Consider the following 26,054-nt stretch of genomic DNA (forward strand, 5'->3'; position numbering starts at 1 on the left):
TGCTTCACTGCTTGTGCAGCGACTCCCCTACAGCTGGGGAGCCGGAGCTCAAACCGGGATCCTTATGCCGGTCCTTGGGCTTCGCGCCACATGCGCTTAACCCACTGTGCTACCTCCCTTTTTCTGTTTTTTCAATTCAAAAATGTGTCATGACTTTCCTAACAACCCAAATCCCAAATAGCTTAACATCTACGGACTTGAAACTGGACCTGGACTGGGAATTGCTAGCTGGTGTCCTCTGCCACTTGGGAATGAAAGTCAGAGATTCTAGGAAGCCTTGTAAAGTCCACAACTTGACCAGCTTACTAAAAGATACCTGTTCCCTTGCTCTGGAACGTCCCACTCCAAACATGCCACTCCATCCTTCCTGCCACTAAGAGCTCATCGTCCTGCCCTGTGTTGTAAACCCCTTTTGAGAATCCTATTTGTTCTACTATTGGGGTGTATCTCTCTATACCTTAAAACCCACACCCAAGTTATTCATATTAGACCACTCTTGTTCCTCCATTTCTTAAATGTCCAGCCATTATTTCTCGGGGCAAAACAATTTTAAGCATCCTCAGCCAATAGGATTCATTTTCAAATAGTGGTATATAGTATCTACTCTGGAGGAGTGATCCTTGGGTATGCAAGTGCCCTCCTGGCTTGTCAATTTCCAGCTTTGAGACTGTGCTCATCCAAGCTGCAAAGCCAATGGTCTGGACCAAAGGACTGCTGCCCAGTCTGCTAATTTCTCCCACACACTCTGATTTGGGTTTCCTGAGGCTAAGACACTTTAGCTAACAGTGTTTCATTGTTCGAGGGGCAAAAAAAAATGCATGTATTCCTCAACGACCCATCAGTCTAAAGTCGTATCTCGTTGCCATTATTCCAAGGAGCGCACTAACTTGCTGTGCGGTTTTTGGAGAACCTCCCCCTGGGCAAGAGATTCTTGTTGAGAAGACGCAGTTTTCCTTGATGCCGCAGGAGGCGCTGTCTTTGGAGGCTTGGCCTCACTCCCCGCCCCTTTCTCGCTCCCGCCCAAGTCTGGCGCGCAGGCGCGGCTTCGCGGATTGGCCGCGCGCGGGAGCCGTCATTCAGTGGCGGGTCCCGGCCGCGGGGCTGGCGGGCTGGAGTGAGGGAAGATGGCGGCAGCGGCGGCGGCTGGTGCGGCCTCCGGGCTGCCAGGTCCAGTGGCACAAGGACTGAAGGAGGCGTTGGTGGATACGCTCACCGGGATCCTGTCCCCGGTGCAGGAGGTGCGGGCGGCTGCCGAGGAACAGATTAAGGTGCTCGAGGTGACAGAGGGTGAGTGAGGCGGGACCATCTCGAGGATGGCTCGGACCTGGGCCCCCAGTGCGTTCCGCTGACCGCGACTCCGGTCTGGCCGCGCACCGGGAGCCCGAGCCGTGGAGAGCGCGGCCCCGCGGCGGGAGTGGGCTGGCGGCTGGGTGTCGGCTGGCTGAGAAAGTCCCGAGTGGGCAGGCGCGCCCGGGGGAGAGGGTCGGGGAGGTGGGGCCGCGGGGGCGCTGGAGGGTGGAGACGGGACGAGCCGGCGGGATGCTCGGGACGAGTCGCGGCCTGCGCGGGGGGCCGGGCTCCGGTGCTCCTCGCCGCCCGCTCGCCTGCGCTGGGCGAAGAGCGAGGGCAGCTGCTATTCCTGGGGCGGTGAGAGGAAGGAGATGGCCTGGGAGGCTATCAGAGCGTCCTAGGTGTCATCAGACAAGTTTTCTTCCTCCCAGGTCATAAAGCTAGCGGGTTGTCTTCCTCCCTTTAAGCCCCCCACCCAATTCAGATTAAGTGGAGCTGCTTCACCCTCCCTGTATTGGCAAATAATAATAGTTTGCACCTATTAAGTACCCCTGGTTCTCTTTGGAGGAGCAGACCAGCCTTTGTCTTTGATCCTTTGTCCCCATCCTCCTATTGTATGCTTGAAGATAGGTGATGGAGGAAAAGAAAGTGTTTTGAGACTGTCAGTTTCCTGCTGAGTGGGCCTTTCGCCAAACCCAGAGTAGCCACTCTAACAAAGAACAGTTTGATCCTGAAACAGGAGGAGGGGACAATCCCATTGGCCTTTAAAATGTATCTTGTCTGTCAGGGCTTCTCTGAAAGCATTCCAAATTCTCAGAGTCCCCCCCCCCCCAGTTCAAGAGGATCCCCGCCATCCCTCAAAGGCCTGTAATTGTCCAAGATCTTACCAGTTACACACAGAACCTTGAACTGTCTCTGCTGTAGGACTTAGTATTGTTATTGGGAGCAGTTAGGAAGAAATAGCCTTTTTTTTTATGTATTTATTTTATTCATGAGAAGAGAAGAGAGAGAAAGATCCAGACATCACTCTGGTACATGTGCTGCCAGGGATTGAACTCAGGACCTCATGCTTGAGAGTCCAATGCTTTATCCACTGCTCCACCTCCCGGACCTCATGAAATAGCCTTTAAATGTCATCTTAAAAATGTTTTATTGTTGGGAGCTGGGCGGTAACCCAGCAGGTTAGCAAGGACCAGCATAAGGATCCTGGTTCGAGCCCCTGGCTCCCCACGTGCATGGGAGTCGCTTCACAGGCGGTGAAGCAGGTCTGCAGGTGTCTGTCTTTTCTCCCCTTCTCTGTTTTCCCCGCCTCTCTCCATTTCTCTCTGTCCTATCCAACAACAATGACATCAATAATAACTACAACAACAAAACAACAAGGGCAACAAAAGGGAATAAAATATTTTAAAAAAATAAATGTTTTATTGTTTGTTGGATTGAAGCAAATTGGAAATTGAGAGGAAAGGGAGAGAGAAATAGACATCACTGTTAATGTCACTTGTGTGGGTGGGGACCAGGGGCTTGAACCTTGTCTACTACAAGTGTGTGTTCAACCAGGGGTGCCACTCTCTGACCCCCTAACTTTAATTTTATATTCCCTTGCACTACAACAGCTGTTGAAAACCAGTTTCCCTCTATTGGCAATATTTGATGCAGGGGATCTCACCAACTAATGAGTATTTGGAGGCCTGGTTGTAACTGTCATTGTTCTATGAAGTGTCTGGTCCTCCATGAGCCTCCACTGGATAGGAGGAAGCTCTTTGAGAGCCTCATATACACTAAATTGTTATTATTGCCTCTGATTCAGAATTCATTCACATTAGTGTCTGCCTCCCTTGGGTATGAAGGAGGAAGAGTCACAAAGCAGAGGCACCTCAGCACATGAAGGCTACCACACGGATACAAGTGGAGGAGCTAATGCCTTCCCTGAATGATACCCACTGTTCCTGGTGCCCCAAAAGGACCTAGGAAAAGTGTCCCTTGGCTTGTGTTTGAACAGTTCCAAGCAGTTCTTGTTGGGCTCTGATCAGACTGGGCAAAGTCACTTGTAATGTTCTTGAGGTGTTCTTGAAGTTAAGTTCCGTCTCTCTCTCTCTCTTTCTTTTTTTGTCTTGAAATAAAAAATGCAGAATTTTCATTTGGCCTAGGTGACTGACAGAAAGAGATGGAAACATACACACATTCACCCCTTAGCTGAGGGGCGCCGAGGGCTATTATGGGATACATGGAAAAGACTGATACAGTGATAACATCAGTGGTCTAAGTGTAACATGACTCATAGCTTGAGATGTGGTATACAGAGCTGGATGTGGTGCTTTGGACCCATTAGAGGCTCTTTGTGTTTTTAAAACAGTCTGACTGTTTTAAAGCTGGAAATGTACCCCCTACAATAACCTATGTTGAAAATGGAGGAAGAGACCCTTTCTTATTCCCTTTCCTTTCTCTGCCCTTGACAATTTTTTTTTTTCTTTTGCTTCTGGGTCCAGAGTACCTTCTGTCTTCATCTGAATCTCAAGTGTCTCCTTAACTGTTTCTTCCTAGCCATTGCCTCCATCACAAAAAAAAAAAAAAAAAAACCACCTGCCTTCCCAGCCAGAGTTTAGTCTGGCAGGCCTTTACTCTTACTGTTAGAAAACTCTGGCCGAGGCCAAGGCCAAGGCCAGGGCCATTCTTGCAAGTGATTGAACAAATAGATCATTTGAATCAAATGAATGGAATCATTTTCCATGCCTCGGAAGTTGCTTCATTCACGGTGTATTCTGGTCCTAGGAAATACTTCTTTAAAACAAAGTCAACGAGAAAGCTGGGAATTATGATCTGTGTTTATTTGTATCTTGGCAATCTCTTGATTCTTTTTACGTTTCATGTAAAAAGCGAAATCATATGACAGCTAGGCCTGGTTATTTTCAGTCTCATTTGTCCCTTCAAATAACCACAGTGTATTATTACCTTACATGGGAGGCTGGTCTCAGCTGATCTTTGAGATTAACCAGTCTCTTCCCTTTGACAAATCTGTGTAGCGCCCTCCTTGGCTGCTCAATGATGGTGCACAGTCTTCAAGATGTAAGTGAAAGAATCTCTGGATCTTGAAGGAAAGTGTGCAGGTCAACTGTCAAAACCCTGTTGACATGTTCTCACTGGATTGTAGGGTAGAAGAGGTTTTTAGGAAGCAGTGATTTTTAGGAAGCTGAGATTGCTGTAGCCCAGAGTACATTCTGGTCATTTAGTTTGGTATAATTTTCCAAGCAATAATTTGCATATAATGAGCTTGTTGTGTTCTCTGGAATAGGAACCAAGGAAGTGTGTGTAAGTGAGAGACTCACCTGACTCTTACAGTGGGTCGATTTTGAGAGAATCAAAATAACCTGACCTGGGAGAATTTTCTTGAGTCCCTGCGCTTTGGGTTTTCCCTAGTACTTAGATTTGGGAGTGACCCAGTACACCTTTCTGAATAGTTAAAGCCTGTTTATGAAAGTTAATTAGAGGAGACGATGGCTCTGACCACTTTTTTTTTTTTTTTTCCCAGAGCACTGCTCTGCTCTGTCTTACGGTGGTGCAGGGAATTGAACCTGGGACTTTGGAGCCTCAGTCATGAGAGTCTCTTCATAACCATTATGCTACCTACCCCTGCCCCTGACCACCTTCTTTAGTCAGCTCACCATCCTAATGGGAAGCATGTTACTTGAACTTTAAGTTTCTATACTGGAAAATGTTTGCTCAGATCATTGGTACCTTCTCATTTTTCTTACAAGGATTTATAGTTTTAGTTTGATCAACAGGGATTGTGGGACTATAGTTCTGCATTAATAGAGTAAAAATAAAAGCCTTTTTAGATCTATTACAGGATTATTATTTTTTAAAAATATTTATTCCTTTTGTTGTCCTTGTTGTTTTATTGTTGTAGTTATTATTGTTGTCGTCATTATTAGATAGAACAGAGAAATGGAGAAAGTAGGAGAAGGTAGAGGGGGAGAGAAAGAAAGACACCTGCAGACTTGCTTCACTGCTTATGAAGCGACTCCCCTGCAGGTGGGGAGCTGGGGGCTGGAACCAGGACCCTTACGCCGGTCCTTGTGCTTTGCGCTACGTGCGCTTAACCCACTGAGCTACCGCCCAACTCCCAAGATTCTTCTTATTCTATTGTATTTAGTAGATTAGTCCCATAAACCATTTAATAAATATAGTGAATTAAAAAAGAATTAAAAAGTGGACTACCAAATATTCCTTATGTCAAAATCTGATATTCTGTACTCAGCTTCATCTACTCTTTTGTCTGACTTAGGATGAAGTCATGACTTTTCAGAATGTTAGCTCTTTATTTGTTACACACACACACACACACACACACACACACACACAGACACAGATCTTACAATGAAATTGTTCCCTATTCTCTCTCTACTATCTTCTAAGAGCAACATTATCCAAGAGGTAGAATGGTTGCTTTTATTCACTAACATTCCAGGCCAGCACAGCACAGCACAGCACAGCACAGCACAGCACAGCACAGCACAGCACAGCACAGCACAGCACAGCACAGCACAGCACAGCACAGCACAGCACTGCACAGCACAGCACTGCACAACACTGCACAGCACAGCACTGCACAGCACTGCACAGCACTGCACAACACAACACTGCACTGCACTGCAATGCAATGCAATGCACAGCACAGGCTTTTTTCTGTAGGTTGAATAGACCAGAATTTTTCTTCTTTTAGGTATTTCTTGTCTGTTAGAATTGAAGACACCCCTACCAGCATTTGGTCTTGGCTTTTACTTTTCTTTCTCCCAGTGAATATGTCACAGAAAACAGACTCCCCTCACCCCCTTTCCTCCCATCACTGTTAGATTTAACTGGGGAGGTGAAGTTATCTCTCCCTCACTTTTGCTGGCACTCAAATGTTGCCCAGATGTCGGCGTTGACTTCCTCCATCTTAGGTGTCTAGAATTCTGCAGGCTGGAGGTTTGCTTTCTGCTTCTCATGGGCGCTTTTCTGGCTCTCTTACAGTATAGCGTAAGCACTGTCACCTGCGAAGTGAGCCCCTCCAGGATCCAGACGCACACCTGGGCATGTGGCGGGCACTGAGCTGAGCTGAAGGCGGCCACGCTCGGAAAAAGGCCAGTGGTGGAGTTTTCTTTTTCTTTTCATCTGTGGTTTCGTGGTGCTTATTAGCCTCCATGAGTAAAAGTTGGGCCTCTCTAAACTGTATTCAGTACTCCCGCTTTCCCCAGATAATCCCCGTTCACAGCTCTTCCTACTAGCAGCTACCCTACCTATCAAATCACTGCCAGGTCTCATGTCTTTCTGGTAGGTCCTTAAGGCTAGTAGCAGATTGTTCTTAATTTACCCTCTATCCACCATACTCTCCTTTGCATCTTCCCTTCTGAGCCAAATTCTAGATAGTGCTTTGGCCTGGGGGCATAACAGAAGAGAAAGGGGAACAAGGATAAAAACACAGAGAATGAATTGAGAGAGGGTCTAAGGATTTCTTCAGTAACTCCCAGAGAGTTAGGATGCCTTTTTGTAGTGGACAGAGGTATAATCAGTGAAAACTCAGAGGAACAGAATGGCACTGTCTTTATCTTCCCTAGAGAAATCACACAGAGAGAAATTTAATTTCTTAATGAAAACAACTTTAGAAGACTGACTTTATACAACCTACATGGATGTCTTCCTTTTTGGCTTAATTTTAGATTGAATCTAGTTTAATCTGGATTGACCCTTTATGTGAAAGACTGTATAAGACAACTGTGTTTCTTTTGTATTTTCCCTGCCTTTAATATTCCAATGAAGTTAATCAGCTACTCTAGCTATTGCTTTTTAAATAAATTATGTTGAAAAACACCATAAGCAAAGAGAGAAAATCCTCAGCATATACTAAAATAAAAGTACTTTTATCCTGACTCACATCTCAGTAGAAGTCACTTTGAAAACATATCTTGAGATGTTTACTACTTAACAAAAATTAGGAGCAAGTGGGTTGATCAGACTTAAAATATAAGTTGGAATTTTTCCTGACTTCCCCTTTCTGTGCATTCCTTTTATAGTTGAGTTCACCATTAACACTGTACCATCATTGTCACTCCTTGTAAGCAATTCTTCATGTAGCTTTTAAGTAGACTAAATTTTTTTTAATTTTTATTTTATATACTTATTTATCTTTCCCTTTTGTTGCCCTTGTTGTTTAACATTGTTGTGGTTATTGATGTCGTTGTTGTTGGATAGGACAGAGAGAAATGGAGAGAGGAGGGGCAGACAGGGGGAGAGAAAGGCAAACACCTGCAGACCTGCTTCACCGCCTGTGAAGTGACTCCCCTGTAGGTGGGGAGCCAGGGGCTTGAACTGGGATCCTTACGCCAGTCCTTGCACTTTGCGCCATGTGCACTTAACCCACTGCGCCACCACCCGACTCCCGTAGACTAAATTTTTATAGAGTAAAATAAATTTTCTTTTTTTTTTAAGTCTTTTTATTTATTTGTTTATTTTATTAAATAGAGACAGAGAGACCCCTGCAAGTAGGGACCAGGAGTTTGAACCTGGGTCCTTGTGTATGCTTAACCATGTGTACCACTGCCTGGCCCTGAATAAAATAACTTTTTTTTTTTATTTTCCCTTTTGTTGCCCTTGTTGTTTTTCATTGTTGTTGTAGTTATTGTTGTTGTTGATGATGTCGTTGTTTTTACATAGAAATGGAGGGGGAGGGAAGAAAGATAGGCACCTACTCCCCTGCAGGTTGGGAGTCGGGGGCTCGAACTGGGGTCCCTACGTCGGTCCTTGCACTTTGCGCCACGTGCGCTTAACCTGCTGTGCTACCGCCCAACTCCCATAAAATAACTTTTCTATAGTGACTGAGTTGCACCCCATTTCTAATGGACATCTGGTGTTGGTGGAATGAATTAGATTCAATAGAATAATCAGTGATGGGCAGAGGGTAGGTAGCATAATGGTTATGCAAACAGACTCTCATGCCTGAGGCTCCAAACACCACCATAAGCCAGAGCTGAACAGTGCTCTGGTTAAAAAAAAAAAAAAAAAAAAAAAGAATAATCAGTGATTTCGCCGTCATATGTGCCTATAGCCTAATATAAATGAGTTCTGTTCTTTGAAGATGTTCTTGTCTATTGAGACTTGTGCAGAGATTCATGCTACTCAAACCTGCATACTTCTTTACTTCGTGAGGAAATAAACTTGCAGAGAAAACCCATCTTATGTCTGTCCTAGCTGCATCTCCCCTAGTTGACTTGGGTTTCTGGGCCATTTCTCCTACTCCGGCCTCTACGCCATTAATCTTCTCTTGATCTCTTACTCTCATCATCATCGCCTTACTGATAAATGAAGCAGAGTGATTAGTTGGAATCAGGGTGTGTGACCTTTGACAGGTTGCCAGATACTATTTAAAGACTGAGTTAGAATAAAGAGTTCCCAGCCACTGTGTTCATCCTTAGAGCACTACCTGCTCCAGGCACTAATATGGAAAAGGAAGTAAACTGTTCTCTGAAAAAAGTAGACTTGAAGTTCTCAGGTTAATGAGAAAGTGCCTTCCCCCCCATACACACATACATGCCACTGACCAGTGTACAAGGTTGCCTGCTCTTCCTGCTGTATTGACTCTTCACTTGGTGCCAGCATGGACTGCCTGATGGAAAATCTAGGGGTCATGAGTCTCAGGGTCACCCACAGCTGTGGCAGTGATTAGTTTGTTTAAGCCAGATAGTCTCGACTCGGAGTACAAGCCCTTCCCCCCAAATTTCATTTTATTCCTCAGTATCTTTTTCACACCACACAATTAAAGATTTTGTTCATCTTGACCCTATCTCAGTTTGTCCCTAGAGTAATGATACAAAAGTCATTGAAATGGTACCTTAAAAGAAGGTACCATGAGTCTCAGGTAACCCATGCAGATCATTCTGAGGAGTGTCGTGTAAGGCATACCAGGATCAATTGGCTGTACCCGAGGAGGCCAAGCCTGGATGGGCAGGGACACTGAGACTATAAAGTTAGAATTCATTATGTAGAATTCAGTATCTGAATTCAAGTATTTGTTCTTCTTTCTTCTTTAAATTTCATACATGCATCCTGGAGCGGGTTTTTTATTTTCTCACTAAGCGTGGGCATTGGTATTTCAGAGGTCTTTGTAAATTATGTCTGACTTAGCTATATTTGATTTAATTCTGAAAGCAGACATCTACATCTTTAGGTTATAGACACCGACTGCTCAACTGCTTCTGCTAAAAATGAGTTTTATAGAGGGCTGGGTGTCTTTGTCTCTCTCTCTCTCTCTCTCTCTCTCTATTTCTTTCTATCAACAGCAATAAACTAAAATAGCCACTGGAAGCAATGAATTCTTCCTGCAGGACCCTGGTGATCACAAAAAGGAATTTTATAGATCATTAGAGTATAAACTAGCCAGATCTAATAATTGGAGTGGATTTCATGTATCTCTAGAGCTAACTCAGCAAGTTTCATGTGTCACTTGATACTTTAGAAAGAATGTGACTTGCAGTAATCACCATCATCTCCTATCCTGAGTGAAATGATAGTTGCCATCAGAGGTCGCAGAAAGTATGGCTTGAGATGTCGGTATAATGAGAACCTAAGAAGGCAGTACAAATAGCAGAACATAAAGTTGAAATTCAAAAATCAATAACTTATATACACAGACAATTAACAGAGCAGAAGACATCAATGATGTTGCTTTCTTTCTTTTTTTTTTTTTTTGAGAGATTTATTATGAGTTTTATGAAAGCAAGAGAGACTAGTTCTGCCTGGGAATATGAAATGCCAGGGGTTGTATTGAACACAGGTCTTCACAAGCAAACAGTACATTCATATAAATGATAACTTTTTTTCCAAGTACATTTACAGTAACAAAAAAAAAATAACCCAGATATTTAGCAATAGAAATATATAATAACCTGTTAGAGGACATTTCAAGCACTCCTGAAAGACTTAAAAGCAAACTTAAGAGTAAACCTATTTCTCATGTTCGAAGGAATCACCAGACTGTTTCCCACTCAGGTGGTGGGACACTACCGCGGGGAGATGAGAGTTTGTTTTCATGTGCCAGCAACTGTCCTGTAAGCCATTATTTCCCCTGATAAAATGTCTTTTTTATTAATTAATTAATTTTTATTTTATTATTACTATCTTTTTGCCTCCAGGGTTATTACTTAACCCTTAACCCTTTTTCCTATTGTGTTGCCCTTGTTGTTGTTGTTATTATTGTTGTTTTCATTGCTGTTGTTGTATAGGACAAAGAGAAATCAAGAGAGGAGGGGAGACAGAAGGGGGAGAGAACTTTATTTAACTTAATAGGACAAAGAGAAATTTAGAGGGAAGTGGGGTAGAGAGACAGACACCCACATCATTCATTTAATAAATAAATTAGTCACAAATATGTAGATGTGAACAAATGGAAAGACACTGTCCTTGGATAGAACAATTCAACATTATGGTATATATATATATATATATTTTTTTTTTTTTTGAAGGCAGGAAGGAAGAAGACACCAAAGCATCACTCTGGCACCTGTGATGCCAGGGATCAAACCCAGGACCTCATGCTTTAAGTGTGGTGTTCTAGCTACTGCCCTACCTCCCAGGATGCCATTATGGTTGATTCTTAACTTCATAGAAAAATAAGCAGGGGTGGGGCAAGCGCTCGGGCACCTGGTTGAGCATGCACGCAAGTGACTGGGTTCAAGCTCCTGGTCCCCACCTGCAGAGTGTTCGCTTCACAAGTGGTGAAGCAGGTCTGCAGGTGTCTGTCTTTCTCTCCCTCTCTATCTTCTCCTCCCTGCTCAGTTTTTCTCTGTCCTATCCAAAAAATTTAAAGAATGGCTACCAGGAGCCGTGAATTCGTAGTGCAGACTCCAGGCCCCAGCAATAACCCTGGAGGCAAAAAAAAAAAAAAAAAAAAAAAGCCTGTTAGAATAGAACTAAAACACTGAAAAAGGAAAGCTGTGAAGAGGAGGAGCTTTCTCCCAGACATTAAAATAGTCAAGGGTATTTATTTATTTATTTTGGACAGAAATTAAAAGTGAAGGGGGAGATGGGTCTGGGGAAGAGACACCTGCAGCACTATTTCACCATGAAGCTTTCCCCCTACAGGTATGGACTGGGAGCTTGAACCTGAGTCCTTGCGCACTGTGAAGTGTGCATTCTACCAGGTGTACCATTGCCCAGCCTCTTATTTAAAGCTTTTCTAATTAATTAACAAATAGCATGCCACTGGCGTGTGAATAGACTGAGAACTATAGAACAGAAGTAAAAGTCTACAAATAAATAGAAGTATTTACGGAAATTAAGTATAAAAAGGTAGCATCTCGAATCACTGGGCATAATGGTGGACTTTGATTTATTTTAGTGTGATGCCAGGGATTGAACCCAGAGCCTCGTGCATATATACTACCTTAAGCTTACTTCTGAATTTATTTATTTATTACCTTCAGGGTTATTGCTGGGACTTGATGCTAACACTACGAATCCACTGCTCCTGGAGACCATTTTTTGCATTTTACTGGATAGGACATAGATAAATTGAGAGAGGAGAGGGCAAAGAAAGACATCTGAAGACCTGCTTCACCATTTGCAAAGTGGGGGGACATCCCCCCGCCGCAGATGGGGAGCCAGGGCATGAGACCTTGTGTGCTCCTTACGCTTCACGTACTACGTGTGCTACCACCCAGCCCCTCTGTCATCATTTTTTAAATCCTGTATTTCTTTGGGACATGGTTAGCACCTATCTGCTATCCATTAAATTTCCCTGGTCTGTGTTTGGTACTGTGATGTAGTACCAGGAACTAAAACTCAAGGCCTAAGGCATGGTAAGCTATGTATAAACTATGCACTCTACCTACTGAGCCATATTCTGCAGGCCACCCCCCCCCCACTCTACCCCAAGAAAATTTTTAATAAAAAGTGCTGTAGTAACTGGGAGCCATTGAGATTAGGTCAGTATCTCACACTATGTGAAACATACACACACCTCTGGATGGGTGAAGAGCCTTTGGGTTTTAGTCAGTATCTCACACTATGTGAAACACACGCACGCACACTCACGCACACACTATGTGAAACACGCACACACACACACACACACACACACACACACACACACACCCAGATGGGTTAAGACTCTAAATACTGGGAGCCGGCGGTGGTGCAGTGGTTAAGCGCACATGGCAGAAAGTGCACAGACTGACATCAGGATGTTTCGAGCCCCCGGCTCCCCACCTGCAGGGGGTTCTCTTCACAGGCAGAGGTGAAAGCAGGTCTGCAGGTGTCTATCTTTCTCTCCCCTTCTGTCTTCCCCATCTCTTTCGATTTCTCTCTGTCCTATCCAACAACAATGACAGCAGAATATCAACAATAATAACGATGATAAACAACAAGGGCAACAAAAGGGGAAAATAAAAATTAAAAAGAAAAAGAAAAAAAGAATCACTATTTAAAAAAAAAACAAAACAGAAACATATATATTCTAGAAGAAAATACAAATGAGTTGTTCCGAGAGTCAGATGGTAGCACAGCAGGTTAAGCACACGTGGCGCACAGTGCAAGGACTGGCTTAAGGATCCCGGTTCAAGCCCCCCACTCCTCACCTGCAGGGGAGTCGCTTCACAGGTGGTGAAGCAGGTCTGCAGGTATCTATCTTTCTCTCTCCCTCTCTGTCTTCCCCTCCTCTCCATTTCTCTCTGTCCTATCCAACAACAATGACATCAATAACAACTACAACAACAATGAAAAACAGGGGTAACAAAAAGGGAAAATAAATATTTGAAAAAAATTTTTAAAAAAGAATTGTTCCCGGGAGTCGGGCAGTAGCGCAGCGGGTTAAGCGCAGGTGGCGCAAAGCACAAGGACCGGAATAAGGATCTCGGTTCGAACCCCGGCTCCCCACCTGCAGGGGAGACGCTTCACAGGCGGTGAAGCAGGTCTGCAGGTGTCTGTCTTTCTCTCCTCCTCTCTGTCTTCCCCTCCTCTCTCCATTTCTCTCTGTCCTATCCAACAACGACAACAACAATAATAACTACAACAATAAAACAACAAGGGCAACAAAAGGAAATAAATAAATAAAATAAATATTTAAAAAAAAAAAAAAAGAATTGTTCCCTAACCTTGATGTACAAAAAAAGCTTTCTATGACTCAAAATCTAGAGATAATAAAAGATTATATAATTTTAACTATATTTAAACATTTAATTTGCATGACAAAACACCTTAAGTAGACAACTGACAGATCTGGAGAGTTTTTACAGCGTATATCACAGACAAAAGGAACATATCCTTAATATATAATATATCAAGAACACTTGGAAATTGAGGAACAAAATACCAAAACCCTGGTAGAAAAAATGAGATAGGGAGGGAGCCGGATGGTGGCACACATAGTGCAAAGCACAAGGATCCTGGTTCAAGCCCCCAGCTCCCCACCTGCAGGGGGCTCACTTCACAAGTAGTGGAGCAGGTCTTCAGGTGTCTGTATCTTTCTATCCACCTCTGTGTGTTCCCCCATCTCTATCGATTTCTCTGTGTCCGGTCCAACAACAACAACAATGGGAAAAAAGGATGCTTGCCAAGAGCAGTGAATTCATAGTGTCAGCACCAAGCCCCAGCGATAACCCTGGAGACAAAAAAAAAAAAAAGAGAGAGAGAGAGAAAGAAAGAGAGACACAGAGACATGAACAGACAGTTCACCTCTGTCCCCATAAAAAAGAAAGTAAAGCATAGAGGGAAAGTCGAAAATTACTTGTGGTTAAAGAAATACAAAATTAAAAAAAAAAAAAATACATGAGTGCCATTTCTCAACAGATTGGCAAAAAATCTACTATATGAAAACACATTCTGTTTTAAGATTGTGGAGAAACACTTTTAACATCGTTGGTGGGGATGCAAATTAGAAGATCTTTCAGGAGGGAAATTTGGCCACATGTGTACTACACACCTACCTGCGTTTTACTCCAGGCTGCCTAGAGTTCACATTTGATAATGTAATAAATAAATAAACAACTGTAGTCATTTTCTGCTAACTACCCAGACCTAGGACAGTGGTTGAATGAAGAACTATCTATGTATATGTTGTGAGTACTGTAACATTGCAGAAGAGAATGAAGAGTCTCATAACTGAATAAAGCGGAAGAGTAGCTAGCTATATTGTCCACGCATACAAATGCACCTCTATCTGCTCATTTTTGCAAAAGAAAGACAGAAAAAACAAACCGGAGACATTACATTGAGTGGGTGTGGGAAAGCTAGGAGGAACCAAGGGTGATAAGGAAGAATGCTTTTTTGGTATAGCTTTGCCTCTAAGAATCCTAGTAATGTTCTGTATAACCCTCCAAATAAGTACAAATCTAAAGCAAGCAATGGAAGGAGCCAAAATGTAAAACAAGTAGTAACAAGTGCATCTGTTATAATTAGTAACATAACTGTAGTAGTATTTTGACCACCATTTATATGCCTGCAACAAGAAAAACTGTACTTACGTAATATTTGTATTATATTGTATTATATTACATTATATTTGTATTATATATTACATATCTATTTTCACAAACATGGGTTATTTTGTAATTATGTATATACTAAAACTTAATGTAGATAGTGAGACCCAGATTTATCACTGTCAGATTAAAAATAGGACTAAGGAAAGGAAAGCTCGTAGAATATGCCTTAAGGCATTAGATTGTCATATGTGTAATGGGATGGATGGATGGATGGATGGATGGGTGGGTGGGTGGGTGGGTGGATGGATGGATGGATGGATGGATGGATGGATGGCAGGCAAGCAGGCAAGTATGCAGGTTTTCTGGGAGGGGCTAAGAACAGTAACACCTTAGTCACAATGGAAACACTAGTACCCAGATTTTAGTGCCTCTCTCTCTCTCTCTCTCTCTCTCTCTCTCTTTCTCTCTCTCTCTCACCTTGCACATGGGTAGTTTTTACAACTCTGGACTGATCCTCCCCACCCCCTAGAAAGGAGAGAGGGAGAGAGAGACCACTGCACCACAGCTGTTTCTGGTGCCCCAGCACCTCCCATATGATGCTGAGGCTTGAACCTGGACCTCATGCTTGGCAAGGCATGTGCTCTACCTGCCTCAGATGCTCAGGGGTAGGGGGAGGCAACATTGTTTCTGTGGCTTAAGCAGAGATAATACAAGGTGAACCTAGATAACAGGAAATGAGGAAGTGCTTAAAAAAGATTGGGAGCATGGAGAACTACACAGGAGCCAACTGGAAGGAGTCCCAGTGATCAAAGTGGAACAGTTACATTGAGCAGTGAAATAAATAATGGCAGTAGTATGTTCAAACCTAGAAAAGCAGCAGCCTGGGAGGCAGCACAGTGCCTGCCTAGCATGATGGGTTGACAAACATGAGGCCCCCCAGTTCAGTTGTTGGGGTTATGTGTGCCAGAGTGATGCCTCCAGGGTAAATAAATAATTAATAAATTAATAAATAAATAAAATCTAAAACAAACAAAGCCCTGTAGGGCTGGGGGAGATACCATAAAGACACTGCAAAAGACTTAAATTCCTGAGGCTCTGAGCTCCTAGTCAGCTGAGCCGTGCTTTGGTCTTTCTCTGTATCTTTCTTTCGCTAAGAGAAAAAAAAAATTATGTTTTTATTTACTTATTTTCCCTTTTGTTGCCCTTGTTTTTTATTGTTGTTGTTATTGATGTCGTTGTTGGATAGGACAGAGAGAAATGGAGAGAGGAGGGGAGACAGAAAGGGGGAGAGAAAGACACCTGCAGTCCTGCTTCACTGCTTGTGAAGCGACTCCCATGCAGGTGGGGAGCTGGGGGCTCGAACCCAGATCCTTACACCGGTCCTTGCATTTTGCACCATGTGCACTTAACCCACTGCACTACTGTCCAATTCCCAAGAAAATGTTTTTAAAAAGCTGTAAAACAAGTAATCATGAGTCCATACTGATATATGCCAAACAGCATAGTGAAGATATTAGGCAGGAGTTTTAGATGGATGCTAAAATCAGTGGTTGGAAATGTAGAGAGAAATAAGACATTGGCACAACCTCAGCTCATCTCTCCCAGGATCTTTATCCACTACAAGTTTAATGCCAGATTTTTTTAGACTTCTTAATCATGTCTTGTCTGGTGATGTGTATCTGGGCAGCCCCTGAAATCACACCTTTTAATTATTACTTGGAGTTAGATAGTAGATGCTGAATTTACTGATCTAAGGAGTGTTGCCATCTTGGAAGGAAAGATGATTGGATACTACACAATGGTAGAGAAGATGAGGGTGCTAAGGGGGTAGAGCAGTGGCACATACCACCATGTGCAAGGACCCAGGTTCAAGCCCCCGCTCCCCACCTGCAGGGGGGACACTTCACAGTGAAGCAGGTCTGCAGGTGTCTTATCTTTTTCTCTTTCTTTCTTTCTTTTTTTAATTACTGGGGCTCGGTGCCTGCACTACGAATCCACTGCTCCTGGAGGCCATTTTTTCCCTTTTGTTGCCCTTGTTTATCGGTGTTGTTGTTACTATTATTGTTGTCGTTTCCATTGGATAGAGAGAAATGGAAAGGCGAGGGGAAGACAGAGAGGGGGAGAGAAAGACAGACACATGCAGATCTGCTTCACCACCTGTGAAGCGACTCCCCTGCAAGTGGGGATCCTCCCGCTGGTCCCTGTGCTTTGCGCCACATGCGCCCAACCCACTGCGCTACAGCTGGCCTCCTTTCTCTCCCTTTCTTTTTCTTTCTTTTTTTTTTTTTTTTTTTTTTTTTTTGCCTCCTCCAGGGTTATTGCTGGGCTCGGTGCCTGCACCATGAATCCACCGCTCCTGGAGGCCATTTTTCCCCCTTTTGTTACCCTTGTTGCAGCTTCGTTGTGGCTATTATTATTGCCCTTGTTGACGCAATTCGTTGTTGGATAGGACAGAGAGAAATGGAGAGAGGAGGGGAAGACAGAGAAGGGGAGAGAAAGACAGACACCTGCAGACCTGCTTCACCGCCTGTGAAGCGACTCCCCTGCAGGTGGGGAGCCGGGGGCTCGAACCGGGATCCTTAAGCCGGTCCCTGCGCTTTGCGCCACATGCGCTTAACCCACAGCGCCACCGCCCGACCCCCTTTCTCTCCATTTCTAACTCCCCCTCCTCTCTCAGTTTCTCTCCATCCTATTAATTACCATAGAAAGAAGAAAGAAAATGAGAGTGCTGGGAGTCAGGCAGTAGCGCAGTGCGTTAAGCGCATGTGACACAAAGCGCAAGGACAAGCGTAAGGATCCCAGTTCAAGCCCCTGGCTCCCCACCTGCAGGGGAGTCACTTCACAAGCGGTGAAGCAGGTCTGCAGGTGTCTCTCTTTCTCTCCCCCTCTCTGTCTTCCCCTCCTCTCTCCATTTCTCTCTGTTCTATCCAACAACCTATCTAACAATGACGATATTAATAACAACAGCAATTATAACTACAACAATGAAACAACAAGGGAAACAAAAGGGAATAAATAAATATTTAAAAAAAAAAATGAGAGTGCTGGAACTGTTTATTGTCAGCACCTCTGCCCTGAAGAACAGCCTACTTCTCTTCATAGAAGAATTAATCTTATAGTTATCAGCATTTGTAGAAGCATTCATCATACTCTTTTCTGAAAACTTGTTGGCATCAGCACTAGGGCTGAGTAATTGACTAGCCTTCCTGAGTGCTCTTAAGACTGAAAATAAATTTTTGTCTTTCAGAATTTGGCGTTCACCTGGCAGAGCTGACTGTAGATCCCCAGGGGGCACTGGCAATTCGACAGGTAGGTCCAGGTTGACCCAGTTAGTAAGTGATTTCCTCTTGACTTTGGGTAATGAGCTGTTCCTACAGCAAAGAGGAAAATAAGGCCACTTTACAAATGGCCTAGGAATCTATCCCAGATTTACTTGTACTTCATACGGACACGTGTGATTTTTATATGTGCAGAAAGTTTTCTCCTCACTGTCCTGTTTGGCTTGTTCTTTTCACAGCTGGCATCAGTCATTTTGAAGCAGTATGTGGAGACGCACTGGTGTGCTCAGTCAGAGAAGTTTAGGCCTCCTGAAACCACAGAGCGGGTAAGGAGAATTACTTGATTCATCTACATGTAGAGACTTCGGGAGCCATGTTAAGAGATTAGGCTGTTGGCATTCTTTGACAGTGTGAAGCCATCTGAAGATTAGGGCAGAGGGCAGGGCTGTTGATAACTGGATTATGGATCTATACTAGAGAGAGCTCAAGTATCAGGCTGGCCAGTGCTCAGACTCCTAGTGTACTAGCATTGAAATATTGGAAATGTATTTTAACTTCTAAGTTTCAGTGTCCTAAATAAAATTAGAATTAAAATGTCAACATCAAAGGATTGAAAATGAGAGACAATAGTTGTTTTTGCTTAGAAACTGTTAACATTTTGCCTCCCTCAGGAGATTTTGAGGTGCATCGTCTTGAGAGGAGCTGTCCATCGAAACATCCTGGGGTGATGACAAGGCTCTTTGTCTGTGCAGCATAGTACAGCAGCTACTAGCCATGTATAGGTGTTATACACTTTCCATGTGGCTAGTGAAGTGAAATTCTACTTCATTTTAGTCAATTTTAATTTTATTTAATTTATTTAGTTAATTTATGTGTAGCCTAGTGTATACAGTAACAGACCATATAAATGTAGAGATCAGAAATGGACTTCCTGAATGAATTATTTGTCAAGGCTATATGTAGTTTTCACCAGATACACAATATCTTGGGCATGCCATTTTTCTAATATCAATTGGATAAGACTCTACCAGTCACTTCGAACCTACCTGGTCTAATGTCAGGTGGACTTTTCTTCTTCACAGGCAAAAATTGTTATCCGGGAGCTATTGCCCAATGGGTTGAGAGAATCAATAAGCAAAGTGCGTTCTAGTGTGGCCTATGCAGTGTCCGCCATTGCCCACTGGGACTGGCCTGAAGCCTGGCCACAACTCTTCAACCTGCTCATGGAGATGTTGGTGAGCGGAGACTTAAATGCAGTCCATGGAGCCATGCGCGTGCTGACAGGTATCAGAAGCCTTCTCCCCAGTGTTGGTGCATGGACCCCCAAGAATGCTTAGAAGCCATGTGACAAAATGGCTCAGACTAGCTGGAATTGACATGCATAATTCCTCTGATGTTACTCCTTCGTTGCTGTTACTGTTGTTGTTTTTGTCTCTATGTCCTTCTCTTTTGTTGCCTCTTTCCAGGAAATTAAGTTGGTTCACTGCTCTTACTAATATTGAAATTTCACCACAGCGGGCTAATTAAGTACATAGACTTCAGTTTGTATTTTGGCTTCACCTTGGTCCTAGTTGCTTAGTCTCTTAACCCTGAATTCCACATATATTAAAATAATAGTAATATGTACCTTGAAAGAATTTTTGTTATTTTGAATCAACTGATCTATATATCTGATATGTGGTCAGCATTCTGTGAATGTTGGCCATTATGCTTAGCATAGTTATATTATTTTTCAACTTAGTTATATTATTTTTATAGATATATATAATATATAAGAATAGTTATATATGGGGGTGGCACAGTGGGTTAAGCGCACGTGGCGCAAAGCGCAGGGACCGGCGTAAGGATCCCGGTTCGAGCCTCCGGCTCCCCACCTGCAGGGGAGTCCCTTCACAGGCGGTGAAGCAGGTCTGCTGGTGTCTATCTTTCTCTCCCCCTCTCTCTCTGTCTTCCCCTCCTCTCTCCATTTCTCTCTGTCCTATCCAACAACAAAACAACGTCAACAATGGCAATAATAACTGCAACGAGGCTGCAACAACTAGGGCAACAAAAAGGGGGGAAAATGGCCTCCAGGAGCGGTGGATTCATGGTGCAGGCACCAAGCCCAGCAATAACCCTGGAGGAAAAAAAAAAAAGAATAGTTATATATAAATAATATATATATATATATATATATATTAGTTATATAGTTATATTATTTTTCAACTTAGCCTGGACAAAGTTATGAAAATATTAAAAATTAAAAAAAAAGCTTAAAATAATGTAGGTAACCTTCATATGGTTAGCTTTGAGTCTGTGATTTCTTTTTTCTGTTCTGAGAAAGTGGTAACAACATGTGAACTTTTACAAAGGAGATATTTTGGATATCTTTTCTCAGCATGAGTAATCTGTCGGCCTCTCACAGAATCTGTTGTCACATATTCCTGATAAGTGACTTGAGTGTCCCAGTCTCCTACAAGTTCTTCCTTGCCTCTTTCCTCTAGAAAAAGTCTCAACTCTGGTTGGCCATCAAGGAATTCTTACCTGGACATTAACCAGCTTCTACTGGTCTTTTAGAAATTCTCTTTTTGGGGCTGAACAGTGTTGCACCCAGCTAAGCACATATAGTATGAAGCACAACGGCCTGTGCAAAGATCTGGGTTCAAGCCCCTTGCTCCCCACCTACAAGGGAGATGCTTCATAAGGGGTGAAGCAGGTCTGAAGGTGTCTTTTTCTCTCCCTCATTATCTCCCCCTCCCCTCTCAATTTATCTCTGTCCTATCAATGAAAGGGGGTGGGGGTGGCCACCAGGAGCAGTGGATTTGTAGTGCTGGTAATAAGCCCCGGTCAGCAATAACCCTGGAGGCAAAAAAAAAATCTTTGATCAGACCAGGGAGACAGCATAACAGTGATGCAAAAGACTTTGATGCATAAGACACTGAGATCACAGGTTCAATCACTGACACCATAAGCCAGAGCTGAGTATTGCTCGGGTTTCTGTATCTCTCTCATTCAAATGAAATAAATAAGATATTTAAAAAGAAAGAAAATTTATTTCTCTTCTGTTCATAAAAATTGTAGAAGTCCCTCCTGTATCTCCCCGTCCTCCTTCTTAATGTGTTTATAGGTAGGGTGGTGGCAAACCCAGTTGAGTACACATGCTACCATGTGCAAAGACTTGATTTCAAGCCTCCAGGCCCCAGTTGTAAGGGGGAAGCTTCATGAGTTGGTGAAGCAGTGATACAGGTGTTTCTCTTTCTTCCTGTCTACCCCTTCCTTCTCAATTTCTCTCTATCCTAAATTAAGTAAATAAATAAATAAATTTTTTTCTTTCTGATTTTTATTTGATAGGACAGAGAAATTGAAAAAAATGGGGAAGATAGACACCTGTAGACCTACTTAACCACTTGTGAAACTTCCCCCCTGCAGTGAGGAGTTAGGGCTCGTACCCAGGTCCTTGAGCATAGTAATGAGTGTGCTCAACTGAATGCACCACTGTCCGGCCCCCACAATATGTCTATTATTGATTAATGAAAGAGAAACAACATCATTCTGACATAAGCCAGAATTAGGCTTGTAAGTTTGTGGCTGTAGCCACTGTGCCACCCCCCGCCCCCACCCCCACCCGGGCTGCCCGCCACTTCTTATCTGTCTCTGTTTTTTGCTGTCTTACCTGAAGTGGTCTTTTTGTTGTTGTTCGTTTTGTTTCTTTATGCCAATCATAAGTACCATTTCTACTTTTTTTTTTTTACTCTCACCTTACCAAGCTTGATATTAGGCATAATTTTACTAGTCTGCAAAATATTGGTAATAGATAATATCAGTACTGCATTCAAAAACAAATCTCTCTTTTTATTTCATATTTACTTATTTATTTATTTTCCCTTTTGTTGCCCGTTTTTTATTGTTGTGATTATTATTGTTGTTATTGCTGTCGTCGTCGTTGGATAGGACAGAGCGAAATGGAGAGAGGAGGGGAAGACAGAGAGAGGGAGGGAAAGATAGACACCTGCAGACCTGCTTCACTGCCTGTGAAAGCGACCCCCCCGCCCCCCGCAGGTGGGGAGCCAGGGCTCTAACCTGGATCCTTACGCCTGTCTTTGCACTTTGCACCACAGTGCGTTTAACTTACTGTGCTACCGCTACCGCCTGGCTCCCACTCTCTTTTTATTTCAAAGCCTCCTTCCCATACCTCAGCTGCCTTTTTGAACTCTAAATTCTTAGGGGTTATCTATAGTAGGATGTAGAGCAGGCTTACCAGAAAAGATCAAAGCATTCTTTACTCAGATCTTGCTTCCCTGGTTTCTCTTTTATGACTCATCACACTCTTCTCAGTAGAAGTTTTGCATGAGTTCATGGTGCCAGAATGTCAATTCACAGACATTGCCTGCTCCCTTCCTGCTTCCCCTCACAAAGTTCAGGTTTGGTTTATTTGTTTGTTTGGTTGGTTGGTTGGTTAGATTTGTTAATCTAAAAAGAGGAGATGGTTTCATGTTCATTGGAATTGGGATACTGAAGAACCTTCATTGTTGTGACTAAGAAACAAAATTAATATTCAGTGAGAGTACATAGAAGAACTTCAGGAGAAATATGCATCTTTTTGTAATGGAGTCAACAGATTCAGAATGGCTAACACTCAATGTCCTTTCCCCAAATAGTTGTTCCACATACTTTCAAGTGAGGGTCAGCTGTACTCTGACCACAGCAACTCAGGCACACATGAACATAGCAATGATTGGGAGCTATGATTGGAAAATCATTAGAATAGAACTTCAGGATTAATCTTCTATACCGGTCTCCCTTTACTAACATTTCTCTTTTAATTTTTTTTTTTTTTTTTTTTTTTTACCAGAGCATTGCTCAGCTCTGGTTTATGGTGGTGCAGGGTATTGAAACTGGGACTTTGGAGCCTCAGGCATGGGAGTCTGTTTGCATAAGCATTATGCTATCTACCCCTGCCCTCTTTTAAATTTTTAAAGGAAGACTTACTGAGGGTAATAGAGTGAAGGAAATTTAAACATTCCAGCCAAGGATTGTATTTGATGCATAAACCGAATCTTCAGTTTCAAATATCAGAAATTGAAACATTGATGGTGTCCCAAGCCTTTTCTGACTTACTAAGTGACCTCAGAAGAATTGTTTTGGATACAAGCCTGTAAAATAATAAATTGGGACTACCAGAAATGACTGATTAATTGATGACAGGAGAACCTAAAATGTGGTTAAGCACTTGATTGGTAAAATTAAGCTATACCAAATCTTTCATAAGATTTGTTTTTTATTGGTAATATTGCCTTCCTCCTCTTCCTTCTTTCCTGCCTTCCTTCCTCCCTTCCTCCCCCCCCCCCATCTTCACCAGGGCTGCTTCACTACTTCAGGCCAACTTTTTCACAGATTGAGAAAGACACCCAAGCACTGAAGCTTCCCCCAATGCCTTAGTGTTCTATGTGGCATGCTAGGGTCTTGAACCTGGGTTGCTTGGTAAAGCAGGCTCTCTCCCAGGTGTGCTGTCTTACCGGCCAAAACTTGTTTTCATTAATATTCTGTCCATCACAGTTGTTAGGACTGATTTCTTGGGGTTTCTAAATAGGACACTTATTTCTTATTCAAAGCTCAGATTTATTCCTCAGGAAGAAACGATTGGAATTGAAAGAAAAAAAGGGGCTGGGTGGTGCAAAGACTCAGGTTCAAGTGCTGCAGATGTCCCCTCTGTCTCCCCTTCCTCTCAACTTCTGGCTGTCTCTATCCAAATAAATAAATAAATATAGTAATAATAATAAAGAAAAGCTATTATCAATATTTTTCTTCTTCATGTTTCACTCCATGTATAGGTTGCTTTTGCCGCATTCATATGGCGGGGAGCAGGGAGTCTCTTTTCCAATGAAACACTGTCATTCTCTGGCATCAGTAACATATACAGAATGGAGCTGAAGCCTAGTTAGTCTGTGCATATTTTTATTTTATTTTTTTAAATTTATTTTCCCTTTTGTTGCCCTTGTTTTTTATTGTTGCTGTAGTGATTATTGTTGTTATTGATGTCTTCATTGTTGGATAGGACACAGAGAAATGGAGAGAGGAGAAGGAGAGAAAGATAGATACCTGCAGACCTGCTTTACCGCCTGTGAAGTGACTCCCCTGCAGGTGGAGGCTCGAACCAGGATCCTTATGCTGGTCTTTGAGCTTCGCGCCACATGCACTTAACCCACTGTGCTACCACCCGACTCCCAGTCTGTGCATATTTTATGTGAATCAAAGCAGCTTGCCAAGGAAGAGTATTTAAAATAGAACTAAAGTGATCCCCTAGCTCCCCACCTGCCAGGGAGTCGCTTCACAGGCAGTGAAGCAAGTCTGCAGGTGTCTATCTTTCTCTCCCCTCTCTGTCCCCCCCCACACATTTCTCTCTGTCCTGTACAACGACGATGACATCAATAACCACAACAACAATAACTACAACAACAATGAAAAACAAGGGCAACAAAAGAGAAAATAAATAAATAAATTTAAAATTATTTTTTAAAAAAATGGAACTAAAGGCAAGTGACCTCAACATCCACCTGAATGTTGATACTTGGGCGGGAATTAGAAGAATCCAGACTTTTTCCAAGAACTTTTATGCAAGTCTGTTTTAATTTTTTCCCTAATATGTATGTTTGATTTCTTGATCTTAAGTAGTTTTCCCTTTTCTCCACATTGCTTCCTTTCCTCTTCTAACAAATTGTCAGTAACTAGTGCAGATTTTCTTTCCCTAAGAGAAGGCCACCAGGCCAGTGTCCTTCTATGTATGCTAGTCGGGAACTTCCTCATGGAAGTCGTTAATATTTTTTCACACTTAATGTTTTTATTTAAAAAGAGAAGTATTTAGAAACTCTACTTTCTCCTTTGTAGAATTCACTCGAGAAGTAACAGACACACAGATGCCACTTGTTGCTCCTGTCATTCTCCCAGAGATGTATAAGATCTTCACCATGGCCGAGGTAGGCGATCCCAGCTCCACGATTACAGCAGTAAGAGCTGCTCAGACATTGGTCAGCCAGCACCACTGGGAAAACTCAGAAATCTCTGAATCTGCATGGTTCTTCAGATTACCTTTATGTATAAACTACAAGCATAAGCCTCTAGTACAGTTGCTACAATATTTCTTCTCATATTTCAAACCTCTGGGCATCCTATACTCCATAATTATCTAGTGCCTTTGTGCTATGTTGATAAATATATATTCATTTGATGTATTTGAATGATATTTCATTAACAGTAAAGTGTACATACAGGGTGGGTAGTGCTTTAGCTTCCCTATTCACTGCCCACCCCCACCCCCAGCCAAAAGTCTTTATTCTGAAAGAAATACACTGACCCTGATGGAATTATAAGCACTACCCTACTTAATGTTTTTAATTATACCACCCTGCAGAGATCAGTATGCAAGACCAATTCCAGTAAATCCTGGCATGATTCTGCTGACTCTCTGAATTGCAGCCGTCTGTTTCCTGAGCAGACTCAAGTGGATGACATTTCTCATCTCTGAGAAATCTAGTTCCATGTCAGGATTCAATGGTTTTTCAAAACTGCTGCAGTGCAGGGGGTAGCTAGCATAATGGTTATGAAAAGAGACTGTCATGCCTGTGACTCTCTGAAGTCCCAGGTTCAGTCCCCTGTACCATCATAAACCAGAGCTGAGCAGTGCTGGGGGGTTGGGGAGGGGGGACTGCTGCATACACACAGCAGTCTCTTATCTGTGCTCTTACTCTCCCCAGGTGTATGGGATTCGAACCCGTTCCCGCGCTGTGGAGATTTTTACCACTTGTGCCCATATGATCTGTAACATGGAGGAACTGGAAAAGGTAAGCTAACCTATGGGCTCAGTAACTGATCTTATTAACTACCACTCTTTACTAGGCATTTTAGTGTCTGCCACTACAGGCAAAACAATGGCTCTTTGCTTTATAGCATAGATTTAACTTGGTGATTAAAATTTTCATTGGTATATAGCTTATTTTTTTTGTTTTGGCCTTATTCTAATTTTTTTTTCTTGCATTCTTTTCACACTAACCCTTACCCA

General features: G+C 42.8%; 1 protein-coding gene across 2 annotated transcripts in view; it reads left to right on the forward strand.

Annotated features, from left to right (window-relative positions):
* The first annotated feature begins 1,071 nt into the window (after positions 1–1,071).
* Positions 1,072–26,054, forward strand: part of IPO9 (importin 9) — a 54,946-nt gene continuing 29,963 nt past the window's right edge. Inside the window, exons 1-6 of one of the 2 annotated variants that reach the window (XM_007522086.3) lie at positions 1,072–1,287; positions 17,989–18,050; positions 18,259–18,345; positions 19,102–19,303; positions 24,884–24,972; positions 25,750–25,836. In XM_007522086.3, coding sequence (XP_007522148.1) covers positions 1,125–1,287; positions 17,989–18,050; positions 18,259–18,345; positions 19,102–19,303; positions 24,884–24,972; positions 25,750–25,836 — 690 coding nt within the window. In that variant the 5' untranslated portion in view covers positions 1,072–1,124. The remainder of the gene's footprint in view (positions 1,288–17,988; positions 18,051–18,258; positions 18,346–19,101; positions 19,304–24,883; positions 24,973–25,749; positions 25,837–26,054) is intronic. The other variant, XM_060178534.1, reaches the window with a different exon arrangement.

This window comes from Erinaceus europaeus, chromosome 19, assembly GCF_950295315.1.
Source record: "Erinaceus europaeus chromosome 19, mEriEur2.1, whole genome shotgun sequence".
NCBI classification, from domain to species: Eukaryota; Metazoa; Chordata; class Mammalia; order Eulipotyphla; family Erinaceidae; genus Erinaceus; species Erinaceus europaeus.